Raw genomic sequence first — 15,394 nt, forward strand, 5'->3', positions numbered from 1 at the left:
ATAGGTGATACTCGTAACCGTAACACAACACAGAGCCGCTCTGGAACACAATCTTATCATTAGATGTTAGTGTGGATGAGATGAGATAGTAGCTAGCAGTGCTAGCCTAGCACACGGTGACTCACATGCGACTTTATGCTATACTGAGCTCTGTCCAGTCATATGAACGCATGATACAACGGAGTCATCGAAAACTCAGCTTAATAATACACTGCATTGAAGAGATTGGAGCGAGTCGGGCGAACGATTATGGACCTAATCGGGTAGACTACCCGTACTAAGTAGCAAATTGCACACGATATCTCGTGAATAGTCGACACATCTATCCATCTCTCTCTGTCCCCTTGTGCCAGTGTTACCAGCGCTGGCCCTGTTGATCGATATCCTAAGCTCTGCTTAGCTTCTATGTGATATAGTCTAGCGTTGCCTATGGCAACTTGCCATACTACTCGATAACTATCTAATCATTTCCCTATGACTGAGACAAGTGTTACTTCAAGTGGGGGTGAGGGAGGCAAGACGAACAAAGACCAGCAGCAAAATCGAACTCCGGATACGAATTCATAAACCAGATGGGTCTCCATGAATTGCAGATCGAGATGGCGAATCGTTCCCTCATGCAGGCTCTACTGTATATCCATGTTGAGTTTAGTCTTTAAACTTATCTGACTTAGAGTCTCCAAGTTAGAGGACCCGACGCTTCGCTCCAGGAGTCTCAAGCTCGCTTTTGCACAGTAGAAGCAGACAGTTAGTGGAACCCTAAGGCCTACTTCGCAAGAAACGCTCCTTAAGGTGTACCTTTAATTTGAGAGCAAGGGACAAGGAGACTTACACCTTACGCGAGGTGCTTTCACTACAGTTGCACATCGTGCTCCGTACTTTCAAGTTGAAGATGCATCTCGTGGACCTCAGTAAGGAGCACGAGGAGCCCTTCTGTTCCTTCTTAGAGGAAAGTCGTAGTAGACTAAGCACTCAACAAGTGCCGAAGTGATGAAAGCCGTAAAGCTTCTTATGAAAACTGAGCTACGTTCGTACGCAAACTCAATGAGCGGAGCGAAGTGATTTTCTTTCCATGAAATGGAACACTTCAACAAATACCGGCGCGTATGAAAAAGTCGACGCAGTGCCCCGATGAAGCTCGAAAATAAGGCTATGGCCATTGAGTAGAGCAAACTCAAAAACACTACCATCAACTCGCTTGAGAACAATCGGTCATCACCGTAAAACTCTAAAATGCCAAGTCGGATATGCAATCTGATTGCTTGGTTCAGGGACAGAGCATCCGCGTTCGAGTGTCTCGCCGCGAGACGCGTGGTCTGGCGGGAAAAAGCGGAGCGAACAACCGAGAATGGTAAGGCCGGTGGCACGGTGCCACTGGCACCGGACCGGTACGATAAGGTGCCATAATGTGCCACCAGGTCTATTCCCTACTCGACACTTGTTGCAGAATGATGTCGCAGAATGCACACGTGCTTCGTTATGTACGAGTTAAGGCGCCTTAAATTAAGGAGCAACTTAAAGAGTTACTTAAGGTGTAGTATACCTCAAGTTTCCCCTTAAGTACGCATGTTGTGGAATGCTTCTCGTAAATACTTGAGTATATGCACAGAAACTTGAGGCGAATTGAGTCTGCAACACCGCGTTGCCAACACGCAATATTCTATGCGCATGCGTGCTCAACGATCAAGTTAATTGCTCGCTTGTGAGTTGAATAGTTATTATGCGTAATTATCATATGGTTTGCGTAATTGGGAGTTTCTGAGTCTTCCCTATGCCTCCTCTATCCTCAGGAAGTTTTCCGGCTCTAACTCTGAATCGTAAGGCTCTAACAGCGCCAAGTTTGCGCCGCCAACCGTTCCCTAATCTAGCTAAGCTGCACTGTCTTCTTGGACTCTATCAAACTCAAAGTAACTGTTGCTCGTGAGTGGAGCCTGCAACACATGGATGCTGGGCTACGGGGGAGCCCTTGACCGTATTATCCCTCCCCTCGAGGGATGTTACGGAGTCGACCATTTCGCCGATCTCCTGTCCAACGGGCTGTAAAATGTTCTCGCAGACCAACGACTAGCATTCCCCCTCACCGTGAGGGCCTCACGAAAACATCCTTCGGGGGATAGACCCTTTTCTCACTCTTTTAGCAGCAGGCATATCTTGGTCTGACAACTCCGAACTGTCCAATCTCCACATTTTTAATGTAATTAGAGTTTCATAAGCAACAGAGCGATGCTTTGCTCGTCGTCGAGGTCGCTCTACTTGTGGCAGAATTTGTGCTCGCGTACAAACGGACGGAAGGACACACACACGCGCGCAGACGAACAACCGCGAACTGTAATGTATACTAGGCTCGTTTTGCTCGCTCCGCCTCTATTATTGCATCATCCCGTCTCCACTATGCCTCCTCCACCCTCGGAAAGTCTTCTGACTCTAACTAAGAATCACAAAGCTCTCATCTCCGTTATTGCGTGACACGCAATGCGTGCAAATGGGGCGTCACATTAGCAGTTTGACGCATACACAATTCCGGTTGACATTTCAAGAGTGTATCCAATACTTCCATGATGAGAATGATGCTCCTGATATTCGTTTGTGGCTTTGCACCTTTCGTCGAAAGCTCGATCAAGCTGAGGCGAGCAGCAGGTTCGCCGATCTCCTACCCAAAAGGTTGTACTGGTGCTCACAAGCCTGCTACTGAGCCTTTCTGTGCCACGGGCACTATAGGCTTTGCGGGGATGTTCACGGTGAATATGACAGTTTATGTCTTTGACATCAATGATCCCACCAAGTCGGTACACTTCCACGTTGAGTTGGCAACTCATGGTGTAAAACCGACTGGTCTCAATATCACGGGTGGGGGCAGCGCTGAGGTGGTGAAGAAGGAGGAGCTTGGCGGGGCAGTCGCCGGTTCTGTCACTATAGAGGCTAATACTGTGGGGGACGGCAGAGGCAAGTACGACCCGAAAACTGATACATGGACGGCTGACATCGGGATAAAAGCGACTGTCGAAGGCGATGTTTTCGGTCACGATGCAATCAACTTGCCTATCTCTAAAGTCGTCACGGCTCATATCGGGCCCAACTCCGACTTCGGGATGGAGGCCCTTTTCAAGGAGACCACTGGGGATTCAAATAATCAAGGCATCTCGATCGCCTTTGACCTTACGATGAATACCAAAAACCACGACCTTTTCACTTGGGAACTCATCGGGGAAGGTCAGCTCCATGTTTGGTTACATCCACTCGTCAATTGGAAACCCTCTATCGATGTTATTCATAAGGAGTTCAAGATTAAGCTATGAGCTCAGAACGCGTGGCAAAGAACTAGTCTTGATTCTGTTTCGCGAGTCGATTCGACTTGCTGACTCGGTTTTGTTACCTTTGGCCTTTTTTCTCGGATATAAGAGATTATCGACCATACCGGCTGTGTGTTGAATTGAAATCCAGTTCCCGTTCGTGCTGTAGATTGTTCTGATAAACTCACGACTCAGAGAAGCTGATCTCCAACTAGTTACATGAAGGTAGCTACAGCGTTCTCTGTCGACCCGCCGAGTCGAGCCGACTCAGTCAATTGATGCTGACCTTATGTTGAGTGAAAAACATCTGCGAGGACCTTCTCGAGTGCTTCCCAAGTTCCAAGTTCGTTGGAAAACTTCGATTCGAATGAGGTCCCCGAACCGGCCTAAAATGTTTCGAGTGATGATACGAGCGCAGATCACATCTGCTGAAGCTGGGCAATGCCCAGTGGGCATTGACCCTAATACTTGCTCTCAACAATTCCTTCGTCTGAGACTGCAGGTTTAAGGCGGTGTTCTTGTCAAACTCAGAGCATTGAGATCGCTCGCGATTGTAGACGGGGCCTATGGAGAATACTGTGTCTGAGGTCGCCGAAATTTGAGGAGATTATTCCTCGTATAGAACTTATATGTTGTACACTGTGTACAGTGAGCACTACTACAGTAGTACACAGTGTGTACCACACAGGGCTCTACTATAAGAACTGCGCTAGTCAAAACCACACGCTCGCAACAGAGCGCATTCGATGAGTTACGTAGCCCAGATGACGCCTGACCGGAAGAGATGTTCAGAAGCCATTGTCGGGAGGGGAAGAATGCTGTTTAGTCAGCATCTTTGACCAAATTGGTCAAAGATTTATTGTGTGAGAATCCTATTACTGAAGGTGCTCTAACCACCCTGGTTTCCAACCTAGTGAACAACGATCTCACTACTGTCGACTTCCTAGCTTAGGCCCCGGTAACCCTGGTTGATGCTGAGCTCAATATCTACGACTCGTAGACTACGAGGGCGCAGCCGCCAAGGCCTCAGCGCGCCTCAGACTTGACGTTATCAACGATAACTTATCATTGAAGAGGCGCAAGCACGCCGATCTTTGAAGCGTAAACGAGCGGAAAAGGAAGTCGAAGTGTTCAATATGACGGCTGGTCTAAAAAATCTTCAAGGTCATGCTGGCCCTTTGGCACTCAAAGCTCCTCCTGAACTCATGCCACAGAGCCGCTTCCTGAACAAATTGAAGCAGGACCCCTACAGCTACGTCCTCTTGTCTGATCTGCAAGTGGCCAAAGATGTGGTAGACACATCAGTCACGACCAAGGAAAATCTCGAAACCGATACACAATTCAGAAAGAGTGAGACTTGGCTCAACCGCCCAAGATCATCCCCTCTCCCAAGTGATCAAGCTGCAGCACTTGCTGGGACCCTATGGGAGTCATCCGACTCAAGCTTGCAGATTGACCACTTCATCATCAACTCCAGAGCCCTGTCTACCCAGAAGAGCTCCAACTCTGCCTTAGCTCTGTTCTCGAAGTGTTTGCCCAAAAGCGGAGCCGCTTTCCCACTAAAATTACACTTAGTGATTGGTTTTCTCATGACAATGTCTAACTAGGGCGAGAGCCCCTAGGCACACATTCACTCCGACGCACTGGCTATCAACTGTTGCACCGAGCAGGCTTCTCGATGTGGGCCATAATGGAGTATGGTCGATGGACCAGTTCTGCAGTTGAGCAATATCTAACAGGAGTGACACTATCATCGGCCCCCAGGCTGGGGGCCCCAGCTACTCCAGCAAAATGGTAACCGCAATTGACTCGATCAACCACCAAGACCTTATTTAAAAACGTCGATGTCTAGCTCAGAGTCTGTCGATGGACAATGATACGGAGAAGTCTCCGTGACGTGGTCAGTATCTCTACGGGTGCATCATGCTCCGATACGTCAAGTATTTAACGCATGTTGTTTGAGTGTGTAAGTTTCACTTGCGCACTCGAGATACAACCACACACTCGAATCTCAAGTGATCTGTAAACCGAAGTGTCGTAGTAAGACACTAACAGCTTGTAATCAGACCTTCTGATGTACTATTTATTCTTGAGTTACATCTGGGCGAGGGTAGGTGCGCTTAAACGCGCGCAATATCGTGACGTGGCACGTGCACGATCAGCCACGTTCACTGCACCCTTCCCCATGAGGCATCAATTGCTAAGTCTTTTCGGCGTCGTTACGGGTTATGACCCTACATTTTTCTGTGTAGCCTCTCATATCCCATCTTCTGATGCCCAACTCACACAACCTATTCGAGACCCCATCTTCAGAGGCGGAGGGGTTGAGTTGCCACCAGTTATTCCGGGGTTTGAGCCGGGCGACGCTACAGTCTCTCATCCCTAGTCTGCGACACCACGTTGCCAACACGCAATATACTATAAGCATGCGTACCCAACGATCAAGTTAATTGCTCGCTTGTGAGTTGAATAGCTATTATGCGTAATTATCATATGGTTTGCGTAACTGTTAGTTTCTGAGACTTCTCTATGCCTCCTCCTCCCTCAGAAAGTATTCTGGCTCTAACTAAGAATCACAAAGCTCTCATCTCCGCCATTGCGTGGCACGCAATGCGTGCAAATGGGGCGTCACACTAGCAGAATGATGCTCCTGATATTCGTTTGTGGCTTCGCACCTTTCGTCGAAAGCTCGATCAAGCTGAGACAGGCAGCAGGTTCGCCGGTCTCCTACCCAGAAGGGTGTACCGGTGCTCACAAGCCTGCTACTGAGCCTTTCTGTGCCACGGGCACTATAGGTCGTGTGGGGATGTTCACGGTGAATATGACACTTTATCTCTTTGACATCAATGATCCCACCAAGTCGGTACACTTCCACGTTGAGTTGGCAACTCGTGCTAAGAAGCCGGTTGGTCTCAATATCACGGGTGGGGGCAGCGCTGAAGTGGTGAAGAAGGAGGGGCTTGGCGGGGCAGTCGCCGGTTCTGTCACTATAGAGGCTAATACTGTGGGGGACGGCAGAGGCAAGTACGACCCGAAAACTGATACATGGACGGCTGACATCGGGATAAAAGCGACTGTCGAAGGCGGTGTTCTCGGTCTTGATACAATCAACTTGCCTATCTCTAACGTCGCCACGGCTCATATCGGGCCCAACTACGACTTCGGGATACAGGCCCTTTTCAAGAAGACCACTGGGTATTCAAATAATCAAGGCATCTCGATCGCCTTTGACCTCACGATGAATACCAAAAACGACATTTTCACTTGGGAACTCATCGGGGAAGGTGGGTTCCATATTTGGTTACATCCACTCGTCAATTGGGCACGCTCTATCGACGTTATTCATAAGGAGTTCAAGTTTGAGCTATGAATTCAGAACGCATGGCAAAGAACTAGACTTCATCCTGTTCACGAGTTCTCTTGGCGGATCGACTGAGTCGACTCGACCTGCTTACTCATTTTGGTCATCTTCTTTCATCTTTTCTTTGGTCTTTTTCTGAATAACAGTTTATCGACCATACCGGCTGTGTTGAATTGAAATCCAGTTCCCGTTCGTGCTGTAGAATGTTCTGGTAAACTCACGACTCAGAGGAGCTGCTGATTTTCAACTAGTTACATGAGGGTAGGCTACCTTAGGTAGCTACAATGTCCTCTGTCGACCCGCTAAGTCGAGCCGACTCAGTCGACTGATTCTGATCTTATGTTGAGTGGAAGACATCTGCGAGGACCTCCTAGAGTGCTTCCTAAGCTCCAAGTCCTAAAATTTTTCGAGTGATGATACGAGCGCGGATCACATCAGCTGAAGCTGGGCACCGACCCTAATACTGGTTCTCAACAATACTGGCGCCCATTATCATTAGGCGCGCCTTGATTAAATTAAACTCCTAAACTTTCAAATAAACCATGTATAATATTAATTTTCCGGGTATTTTATTAAAGCCATGGGTAAAACGTTAATTAAAAAGGTAAAACATTAACCAAATGGGTAAAAAATTAATTTGACCTGGAAATGCTGTAGTTGTGGCCCCTCTTCGGCTCGGCGATGACCCCCACTTACCGTGGGTATAGCCTTACAACTGGCAAGTCAGCGCAAATTGATTTCGTAGAAACCAGTCAATATGATGACAATTGTAATCCCTCAATGAATATGAAGTTACTTCTTCTTCTTCCCGCCCGCCATTATAGCGGCTGCCGCCTTCCGACTGACAGTCTTGTTCTTCCCCGCGTACTTCTTCTTATCATTCTTACTCATAGCGCTCGTATTTTGGCATCCCTCACCACCTTCCCAATGACTGATCAGTAAACCATCATCAACCAACGAATGCTTCCCCCTTACCTAGTGCGTATCTTGTTCAGTGGCCTTCCACACTTCCTGCATGGTCCTGGCCCGAAGTTCTGTTCGGTAGCGCACCATCCACACAGCATACGCTTAGCCCACACGGCATGATGGTCGGGCCAGGCCGCATCATGGCACTGATCGCAGGGGTATGCCATCCCACAGCAAGGGAATCGGAGCCATCGGTAGGAATGTCGATAATGCTTACATGTACCATTCTTGGGCAAAGGCTTACCTAATGGAAGATGCAGGCATCGAGGAGCAGTCACTTTAATGATAACCACAATACAACTTGTCGAACCGTCAGAACATGAACTAGAAAATGCGACGAATTACATGAGGTCACACTACTGTTGACTCAGACTGTAGTGAACTGTGCCTCAATGGTCTATTCACAACTACTACCGCTGCGGTAGTACCGCATCCTTCTAGCACTATCATCACGCCGCTCCTGGGAACAAGTACAGCTGGCAAGGTAATGAAAAGCGGACGGCTGTTTGACTTTTAGTGAAGTTGTTCAGATTGCCGTTGAAGGCTGCATTGGGCCAGGCTCACAGGAGACTGGTTCTGGTCAGTCGCAGAGCCTCACGTCCTCGTCTCAGCTGCACATCAGTCTTCGGAGCATCCCTTTGTCACCTGGAACGACTAGTCTAGCGGTTAGTGATTATCCATTATAACCCTTTTGAGTGCGAGTCGTGTTTCACTCAGGTGCCTTCAGAAGATAAATCGGTGGAGCTTGACCGAGCGCGTATTTGGAAGATTCTGGACGACGCATCACAGACTGTGACGTTCTATCTCGGAGGGCTGCATGATACGGGCTTCGCTGTAGAAGGTCTTCATGCTCTCAAACGCATGAAAGACCGCGCGTTGACTGATGGGAGGGATGAGCAGGATCGACTACAAAATCGTCTATGAAAGGCTGTCGGCTCTACCAGATGAAGAGAGCACCTGGAAAGGCGTGTTGCAGTTGAACCGCATACATGAAGTATTCTCCTGTGGCAGCAATGCTACTGATGTGAGCAATGCTACATAGGTGTGCTTGGCTCCGCTGTCCTCCATACCTACATTACGTAGGTATGTAGGCTACATATAACGGGTTCATCGTGAGTGCATGCATTCAGGCCCTGAATTTCAGGGAAGCGGCAAATGGAGGAGCTCATGGCCACAGCGCAGCGGCAACAAGAAATGAGATTTTATGACCAGCAACAGACTCTGTTGCAACTGTTGCATCTCAGCGGCAACTCATTGTTGGGGATATTGTGGAGAAGATGAGGAAAATGCGCCGAGTGAGTGCATCTCTCCGTGCCCTTTTCGACCCGCTTGCTTCCCAATAGTTTACTGCTGTTCTCAGGATGATCGAGCCAAGCTTGCTCACCACATAGATATGCGTGTCGATGTCTTTGAGAGACGTCTGGTGTCGAAGCTTCAGCGTCTGCCGGCTACTGGGGTGAGTATTGCTTCTTCAGTTGATGAACGAAGGTTCAATCACAGATGTACACGGCGGAGGATACACTTGATTTCCAACATCCGACGGAAACCAAAGGGCAGCTGCCTCAAGTAAGATACATTACTAGTAGTAATTTACTCCTACGTCTAAGCTGAATTGTGGAGTACTGTGGGCATCTTCTCTGTTATTCGTATACGTCCTACAGCACTCATTAAAGTCCCTCCTTGGTCAGTCTCGACCCGTGACGAGGGGCAGCGCGATCCCATCACGCAGTAGTCGCTCATCTTCTTCGCAGGCCTCACAAAGTCTCAATGAGGTAATAGTGATGCAATCTGGGTATGCCACTCTACTCTTTTCGCCTGGCGCATCATCGGGTGCAACTGACATGATCGTGGCGAACCAAAATATTTGGTGTTTCTTTGCAATGTCAGGTTACAAGTGATCCACAATTGAGTGGTCTGCCTGCCACTGGTATCGAAGGCATCCGTGCTGAAGTCTGCCGGAACTTTAGGAAGATTGCTGCACATGAGCTCTCAGTGGGCATCCGAGATATTGTCCATGTTTTGTCCCCCGAGGTCGACACGCAAGGATGGGTTCGTGTCCGTTTGCAGGGTGATAGAGGCGGTACTGGCTTCGTGCCGGTCAGTGTTCTGAAGGTTGTCGAATGAAGATGTTTCTAATTCGCTGTTTCCTATAGTCTTGAGTGCTGTGTTAAAGCAGTGATGATTGTTGCCAACAATTTGTTGGGCTCAATTCACTAGTTAACCTGTCTGAATTTGAGCCAGACTAGTTTGACCAGGTGACACAGGGATCCAATCAATGGGCTCAACCGTTCCGAGATGGAAGCATACAGTTTTTAGACTCGAAAATTCGGAGGTCTATTCCACTTATGCTGAGATTGATTCCTCCGAGTGGTTGATTACACGCAGATCCTGCGCCGTAGGGACACGAGAAAGGAAGGCAGTCGTGCCTCAGCTTGGTCGGCAGTGTTGACTCGGCACGACCAAATTAACCATGTAACAAACTATGCCAACTGCTGTATGGCTATGGCAAACTAATCTAACAAATGTACATTGGTACCAGTGAACGTTGTTGATGATTCTCCTCTTCCCAGGTCTATTCCCTACTCGACACTTGTTGCAGAATGATGTCACAGAATGCACACGTGCTTCGTTATATACGAATGAAAGCGCCTTAAATTTAGGACCAACTTGAAGAGTTACTCAAGGTATAGTATATCTTAAGTTTCCCCTTAAGTACGCATGTTGTGAAATGCTTCTCGTAAATACTTGAGTATATGCACAGAAACTTGAGGCGACTTGAGTATTCCTAAACTTAAGGCGCCTTAACGTGTTTACTAAGGTAGTGAAATCGAATACTCCAATTACTTGAGGTACAGTACGCGTGTAACGGGTTTGAGTAGATGTATCGGAAGGGTGTGATGTGATAGTAAAGCCCACGGACTGGATAACACAAGTACTGATGAGCTTGTAGAGATAGCTGAGCTACGGACACTTAGGGGAGTGACTCAAGGGGAGAGGGAAGGGTAACGTGCCTTCCTGGACAAACTACCATCATCATTCGCTATAGATATCAGGAAGCACGCAAGCACATTGATGTGCGCAGAATCCCATAACATGCGTCATCTAGAAACGCGCGAACTGGGCGGGCATTTTTTTCTTTCATTTTGACGAACTTCTACCTAATTTCTTCACCATTAAGCTCCCCGTGCTTGATTGCCTGTAAATTCAAGTCGCGCACTTTAAAGTCGACAAAAAATATTTTGGTCATTTTTATCTCCCTGACCCTAGCGCATTCTCATTTGGTGCGCTCCTAGCGTCCTGGGGACGCTTATTGAATCACCCCAGCCCTCCACACCTAGCTACGGTTACAGTTCAATTTTACAGCTGAATTCAGTTTCATCGAACGGCCATCTTAGAGCAGTTGCCAAGTCTCGAAGAGATTGGGCCTAGCCAGAGCTCCACCACCTCTGCTGGCCGAGCAGCTTCTAATGCAGAGGATGACCTGACTACCCACCACAGACGCGCTATCGGTTCGACTAAATTGCGTAAGGTGAAATCTCGGACGTTGAAGACTCAACCTGAAGCCTCTGGAGGATCTGGCAAGAAGACGGAGCCGGAAGGACAACGCGGTCACGGCTACAACACAAGAAATCAGCCCCTAACAAGAGCTCAGAAGCGTGCTGCTGACCGTAAGGACAAGCCCAAACCATCTGTGAAACGTCATATGGCGCGTACTGTATACTTCAGGTGCTACTTGAGTTAAAGATGCAATTTCCTCCTATGAAACAGGCCCTCTATGTTGAGGCACGTGTTGCTGACCGGACACTTAATCTTGCTATCTCATAAGTAGCTGGCATAGCTACAAACAGTCGGTTCCACCATCTCAGTGGTATACACCCTCGTCAGCAGCTGATCGTTTCTTGCGTTCTACGAGTACGTCGTCTGAGAGTCTCAGACGACGTACTCGTCTCTCATCCCTAGTCTGCGATACCACGTTGCCAACACGCAATATACTATGCGCATGCGTGCTCAACGATCAAGCTGATTGCTCGCTTGTGAGTTGAATAGCTATTAGCGTGAATAGCGTGATTATCATATGGTTTGCGTAATTGTTAGTTTCTGAGTCTCCCCTATCCTCAGGAAGTCTTCTGGCTCTAACTCAGAGTCGTGAGGCTCTAACAGCGCCAAGTTTGCGCCGCCAACCGTTCTCTAATCTAGCTAGGCTGCACTGTCTTCTTGGACTCGAGCAAACTCAAAGTAACTGTTGCTCGTGAGTGGAGCCTGCAACACATGGATGCTGGGCTACGGGGGAGCCCTTGACCGTATTATCCCTCCCCTCGAGGGATGTTACAGAGTCGGGCATTTCGCCGATCTCCTGTCCAACGGGCTGTGGAATAATCTTGTAGACCAACGACTAACATTCCCCCTCACCGTGAGAGCCTCACGAAAGCATCCTTTGGGGGATAGGTCCTTTTCTTACTCTTTTAGCAGCAAGAATATCTTGGTCTGACAACTCCGAGCTGTCCAATCTCCACATTTTCAATGTGATTAGAGTTTCAACAGAGCGATGCTTTTCTCGTCGTCGAGGTCGCTCTACTTGTAGCAGAATTTGTGCTCACGCACAAACGGACGGAAGGACACACACACGCGCGCAGACGAACAACCGCGAGCTGTAATGTATACTAGGCTCGTTTTGCTCGCTCCGCCTCTATTATTGCATCATCCCGTCTCCACTATGCCTCCTCCACCCTCGGAAAGTCTTCTGACTCTAACTAAGAATCACAAAGCTCCCATCTCCGTTATTGCGTGACACGCAATGCGTGCAAATGGGGCGTCACATTAGCAGTTTGACGCATACACAATTCCGGTTGACATTTCAAGAGTGTATCCAATACTTCCATGATGAGAATGATGCTCCTGATATTCGTTTGTGGCTTTGCACCTTTCGTCGAAAGCTCGATCAAGCTGAGGCGAGCAGCAGGTTCGCCGATCTCCTATCCAAAAGGTTGTACTGGTGCTCACAAGCCTGCTACTGAGCCTTTCTGTGCCACGGGCACTATAGGCTTTGCGGGGATGTTCACGGTGAATATGACAGTTTATGTCTTTGACATCAATGATCCCACCAAGTCGGTACACTTCCACGTTGAGTTGGCAACTCATGGTGTAAAACCGACTGGTCTCAATATCACGGGTGGGGGCAGCGCTGAGGTGGTGAAGAAGGAGGAGCTTGGCGGGGCAGTCGCCGGTTCTGTCACTATAGAGGCTAATACTGTGGGGGACGGCAGAGGCAAGTACGACCCGAAAACTGATACATGGACGGCTGACATCGGGATAAAAGCGACTGTCGAAGGCGATGTTCTCGGTCACGATGCAATCAACTTGCCTATCTCTAAAGTCGTCACGGCTCATATCGGGCCCAACTCCGACTTCGGAATGGAGGCCCTTTTCGAAGAGACCACTGGGGATTCGAATAATCAAGGCATCTCGATCGCCTTTGACCTCACGATGAATACCAAAAACCACGACATTTTCACTTGGGAACTCATCGGGGAAGGTGGGCTCCATATTTGGTTACATCCACTCGTCAATTGGGCACCCTCTATCGACGTTATTCATAAGGAGTTCAAGTTCGAGCTATGAGTTCAGAACGCATGGCAAAGAACTAGACTTCATCCTGTTTCACGAGTTCTCTTGGCGGATCGACTGAGTCGACTCGACCTGCTAACTCGGTTTGGTCATCTTCTTTCATCTTTTCTTTGGTCTTTTTCTCGGATAACAGCTTATCGACCATACCGGCTGTGTGTTGAATTGAAATCCAGTTCCCGTTCGTGCTGTAGAATGTTCTGATAAACTCACGACTCAGAGGAGCTGCTGATCTTCAACTAGTTACATGAGGCTAGGCTACCTTAGGTAGCTACAACGTTCTCTGTCGACCCGCTGAGTCGAGCCGACTCAGTCGACTGATTCTGATCTCATGTTGAGTGGAAGACATCTGCGGGGACCTCCTAGAGTGCTTTTTAAGCTCCAAGTCCTAGAATTTTTCGAGTGATGATACGAGCGCAGATCACATCTGCTGAAGCTGGGCACCGACCCTAATACTGGTTCTCAAAAATTCCTTCGTCTGAGACTGCAGGTTTAAGGCGGTCTTCTTGTCAAACTCAGAGCATTAAGATCGTTCGCGATTGTAGACGGGGCCTATGGAGAATACTGTGTCTGAGGTCGCCGAAATTTGAGGAGATTATTCCTCGTATAGAACTTATATGTTGTACACTGTGTACAGTGAGCACTACTACCGTAGTACACAGTGTGTACCACACACGGCTCTATTATAAGAACTGCGCTAGTCAAAACCACACGCTCGCAACAGTGCGCATTCGATGAGTTACGTAGCCCAGATGACGCCTGTTGTCGCCTGACCGGAAGGGATGTTCAGAAGCCATTGTCGGGAGGGGAAGGATGCTGTTTAGTCAGCCATCGGCTCCAGAAGGTTAAGTGGTTGGAGATGGTCATCGTTGTCTAAACTACTTCTAGTTGTGGTCTCCTCTTCGGCTCGACGATGACCCCCACTTAAAGTGGGTATAGCATTACAACTGGCAAGTCAGCACAAATTGATTTCGTAGAAACCAGTCAATATGATGACAATTGTAATCCCTCAATGAATATGATGTTACTTCTTCTTCTTCCCGCCCGCCATTATAGAGGCTGCCGCCTTCCGACTGACAGTCTTGTTCTTCCCCGCGTACTTCTTTTTATCATTCTTACTCATAGAGCTCGTATTTCGGCATCCCTCACCGCCTTCCCAATGACTGATCAGTAAGCCATCATCAACCAACTAATGCTTCCCCCTCACCTAGTGCGTATCTTGTTCAGTGGTCTTCCACACTTCCTGCATGGTACTGGCCCGAAGTTCTGTTCGGTAGCGCACCATCCACACAGCATACGCTTAGCCCACACGGCATGATGGTCGGCCCAGCCCGCATCATGGCACTGATCGCAGGGGTATGCCATCCCACAGCAAGGGAATCGGAGCCATCGGTAGGAATGTCGATAATGCTTACATGTACCATTCTTGGGCAAAGGCTTACCTAATGGAAGATGCAGGGATCGAGGAGCAGTCACTTTAATGATAACCACAATACAACTTGTCGAACCGTCAGAACATGAACTAGAAAATGCGACGAATTACATGAGGTCACACTACTGTTGACTCAGACTGTAGTGAACTGTGCCTCAATGGTCTATTCACAACTACTACCGCTGCGGTAGTACCGCATCCTTCTAGCACTATCATCACGCCGCTCCTGGGAACAAGTACAGCTGGCAAGGTAATGAAAAGCGGACGGCTGTTTGACTTTTAGTGAAGTTGTTCAGATTGCCGTTGAAGGCTGCATTGGGCCAGGCTCGCAGGAGACTGGTTCTGGTCAGTCGCAGAGCCTCACGTCCTCGTCTCAGCTGCACATCAGTCTTCGGAGCATCCCTTTGTCACCTGGAACGACTAGCCCAGCGGTTAGTGATTATCCGTTACAACTCTTTTGAGTGCGAGTCGTGTTGTACTCAGGTTTCTTCAGAAGATAAATCGGTGGAGCTTGACCGAGCGCGTATTTGGAAGATTCTGGACGACGCATCACAGACTGTGACGTTCTATCTCGGAGGGCTGCGTGATACGGGCTTCGCTGTAGAAGGTCTTCATGCTCTCAATCGCATGAAAGACCGCGCGTTGGCTGATGGGAGGGATGAGCAGGGCCGGCTGGAGTTCTGGAACGACTACAAATCGTCTATGAAAGGCTGTCGGCTCTAC

At 48.5% G+C, this 15,394-nt stretch overlaps 7 protein-coding genes across 7 annotated transcripts in view; 5 read left to right on the forward strand and 2 right to left on the reverse strand.

Moving 5' to 3' along the window:
* Positions 1 to 2,558: 2,558 nt before the first annotated feature.
* Pmar_PMAR010972 (hypothetical protein) lies at positions 2,559 to 3,296 on the forward strand (the record flags this gene model as incomplete). Its single annotated transcript, XM_002766946.1, has 1 exon — positions 2,559 to 3,296. The coding sequence occupies one exon, from the start codon at positions 2,559 to 2,561 to the stop codon at positions 3,294 to 3,296; it is 738 nt and encodes a 245-aa protein (XP_002766992.1).
* Positions 3,297 to 5,931: 2,635 nt separating this feature from the next.
* On the forward strand, positions 5,932 to 6,660 carry Pmar_PMAR010973 (hypothetical protein; the record flags this gene model as incomplete). Its single annotated transcript, XM_002766947.1, has 1 exon — positions 5,932 to 6,660. One exon carries the CDS (start codon positions 5,932 to 5,934, stop codon positions 6,658 to 6,660), a length of 729 nt encoding a protein of 242 aa, XP_002766993.1.
* A 783-nt stretch (positions 6,661 to 7,443) lies between these two features.
* Pmar_PMAR010974 (hypothetical protein) lies at positions 7,444 to 7,784 on the reverse strand (the record flags this gene model as incomplete). Its single annotated transcript, XM_002766948.1, has 2 exons — positions 7,444 to 7,582; positions 7,627 to 7,784. The coding sequence occupies 2 exons, from the start codon at positions 7,782 to 7,784 to the stop codon at positions 7,444 to 7,446; spliced, it is 297 nt and encodes a 98-aa protein (XP_002766994.1).
* A 1,110-nt stretch (positions 7,785 to 8,894) lies between these two features.
* Pmar_PMAR010975 (hypothetical protein) lies at positions 8,895 to 9,741 on the forward strand (the record flags this gene model as incomplete). The annotated part of the gene is made up of 5 exons (XM_002766949.1): positions 8,895 to 8,912; positions 8,978 to 9,073; positions 9,118 to 9,183; positions 9,369 to 9,389; positions 9,505 to 9,741. The coding sequence occupies 5 exons, from the start codon at positions 8,895 to 8,897 to the stop codon at positions 9,739 to 9,741; spliced, it is 438 nt and encodes a 145-aa protein (XP_002766995.1).
* A 2,757-nt stretch (positions 9,742 to 12,498) lies between these two features.
* Positions 12,499 to 13,236, forward strand: Pmar_PMAR010976 (hypothetical protein; the record flags this gene model as incomplete). The annotated part of the gene is made up of 1 exon (XM_002766950.1): positions 12,499 to 13,236. The coding sequence occupies one exon, from the start codon at positions 12,499 to 12,501 to the stop codon at positions 13,234 to 13,236; it is 738 nt and encodes a 245-aa protein (XP_002766996.1).
* Positions 13,237 to 14,263: 1,027 nt separating this feature from the next.
* Positions 14,264 to 14,604, reverse strand: Pmar_PMAR010977 (hypothetical protein; the record flags this gene model as incomplete). The annotated part of the gene is made up of 2 exons (XM_002766951.1): positions 14,264 to 14,402; positions 14,447 to 14,604. 2 exons carry the CDS (start codon positions 14,602 to 14,604, stop codon positions 14,264 to 14,266), a joined length of 297 nt encoding a protein of 98 aa, XP_002766997.1.
* A 694-nt stretch (positions 14,605 to 15,298) lies between these two features.
* Positions 15,299 to 15,394, forward strand: part of Pmar_PMAR010978 (hypothetical protein) — a gene marked incomplete at both ends in the record, with an annotated part of 618 nt that continues 522 nt past the window's right edge. Inside the window, one exon of the mRNA XM_002766952.1 lies at positions 15,299 to 15,394. This exon is cut by the window's right edge and continues 4 nt beyond it. Within this exon, the coding sequence (XP_002766998.1) occupies positions 15,299 to 15,394 (96 nt within the window).

Source organism: Perkinsus marinus (genome assembly GCF_000006405.1).
Source record: "Perkinsus marinus ATCC 50983 genomic scaffold scf_1104296971434, whole genome shotgun sequence".
NCBI lineage: Eukaryota > Perkinsozoa > Perkinsida > Perkinsidae > Perkinsus > Perkinsus marinus.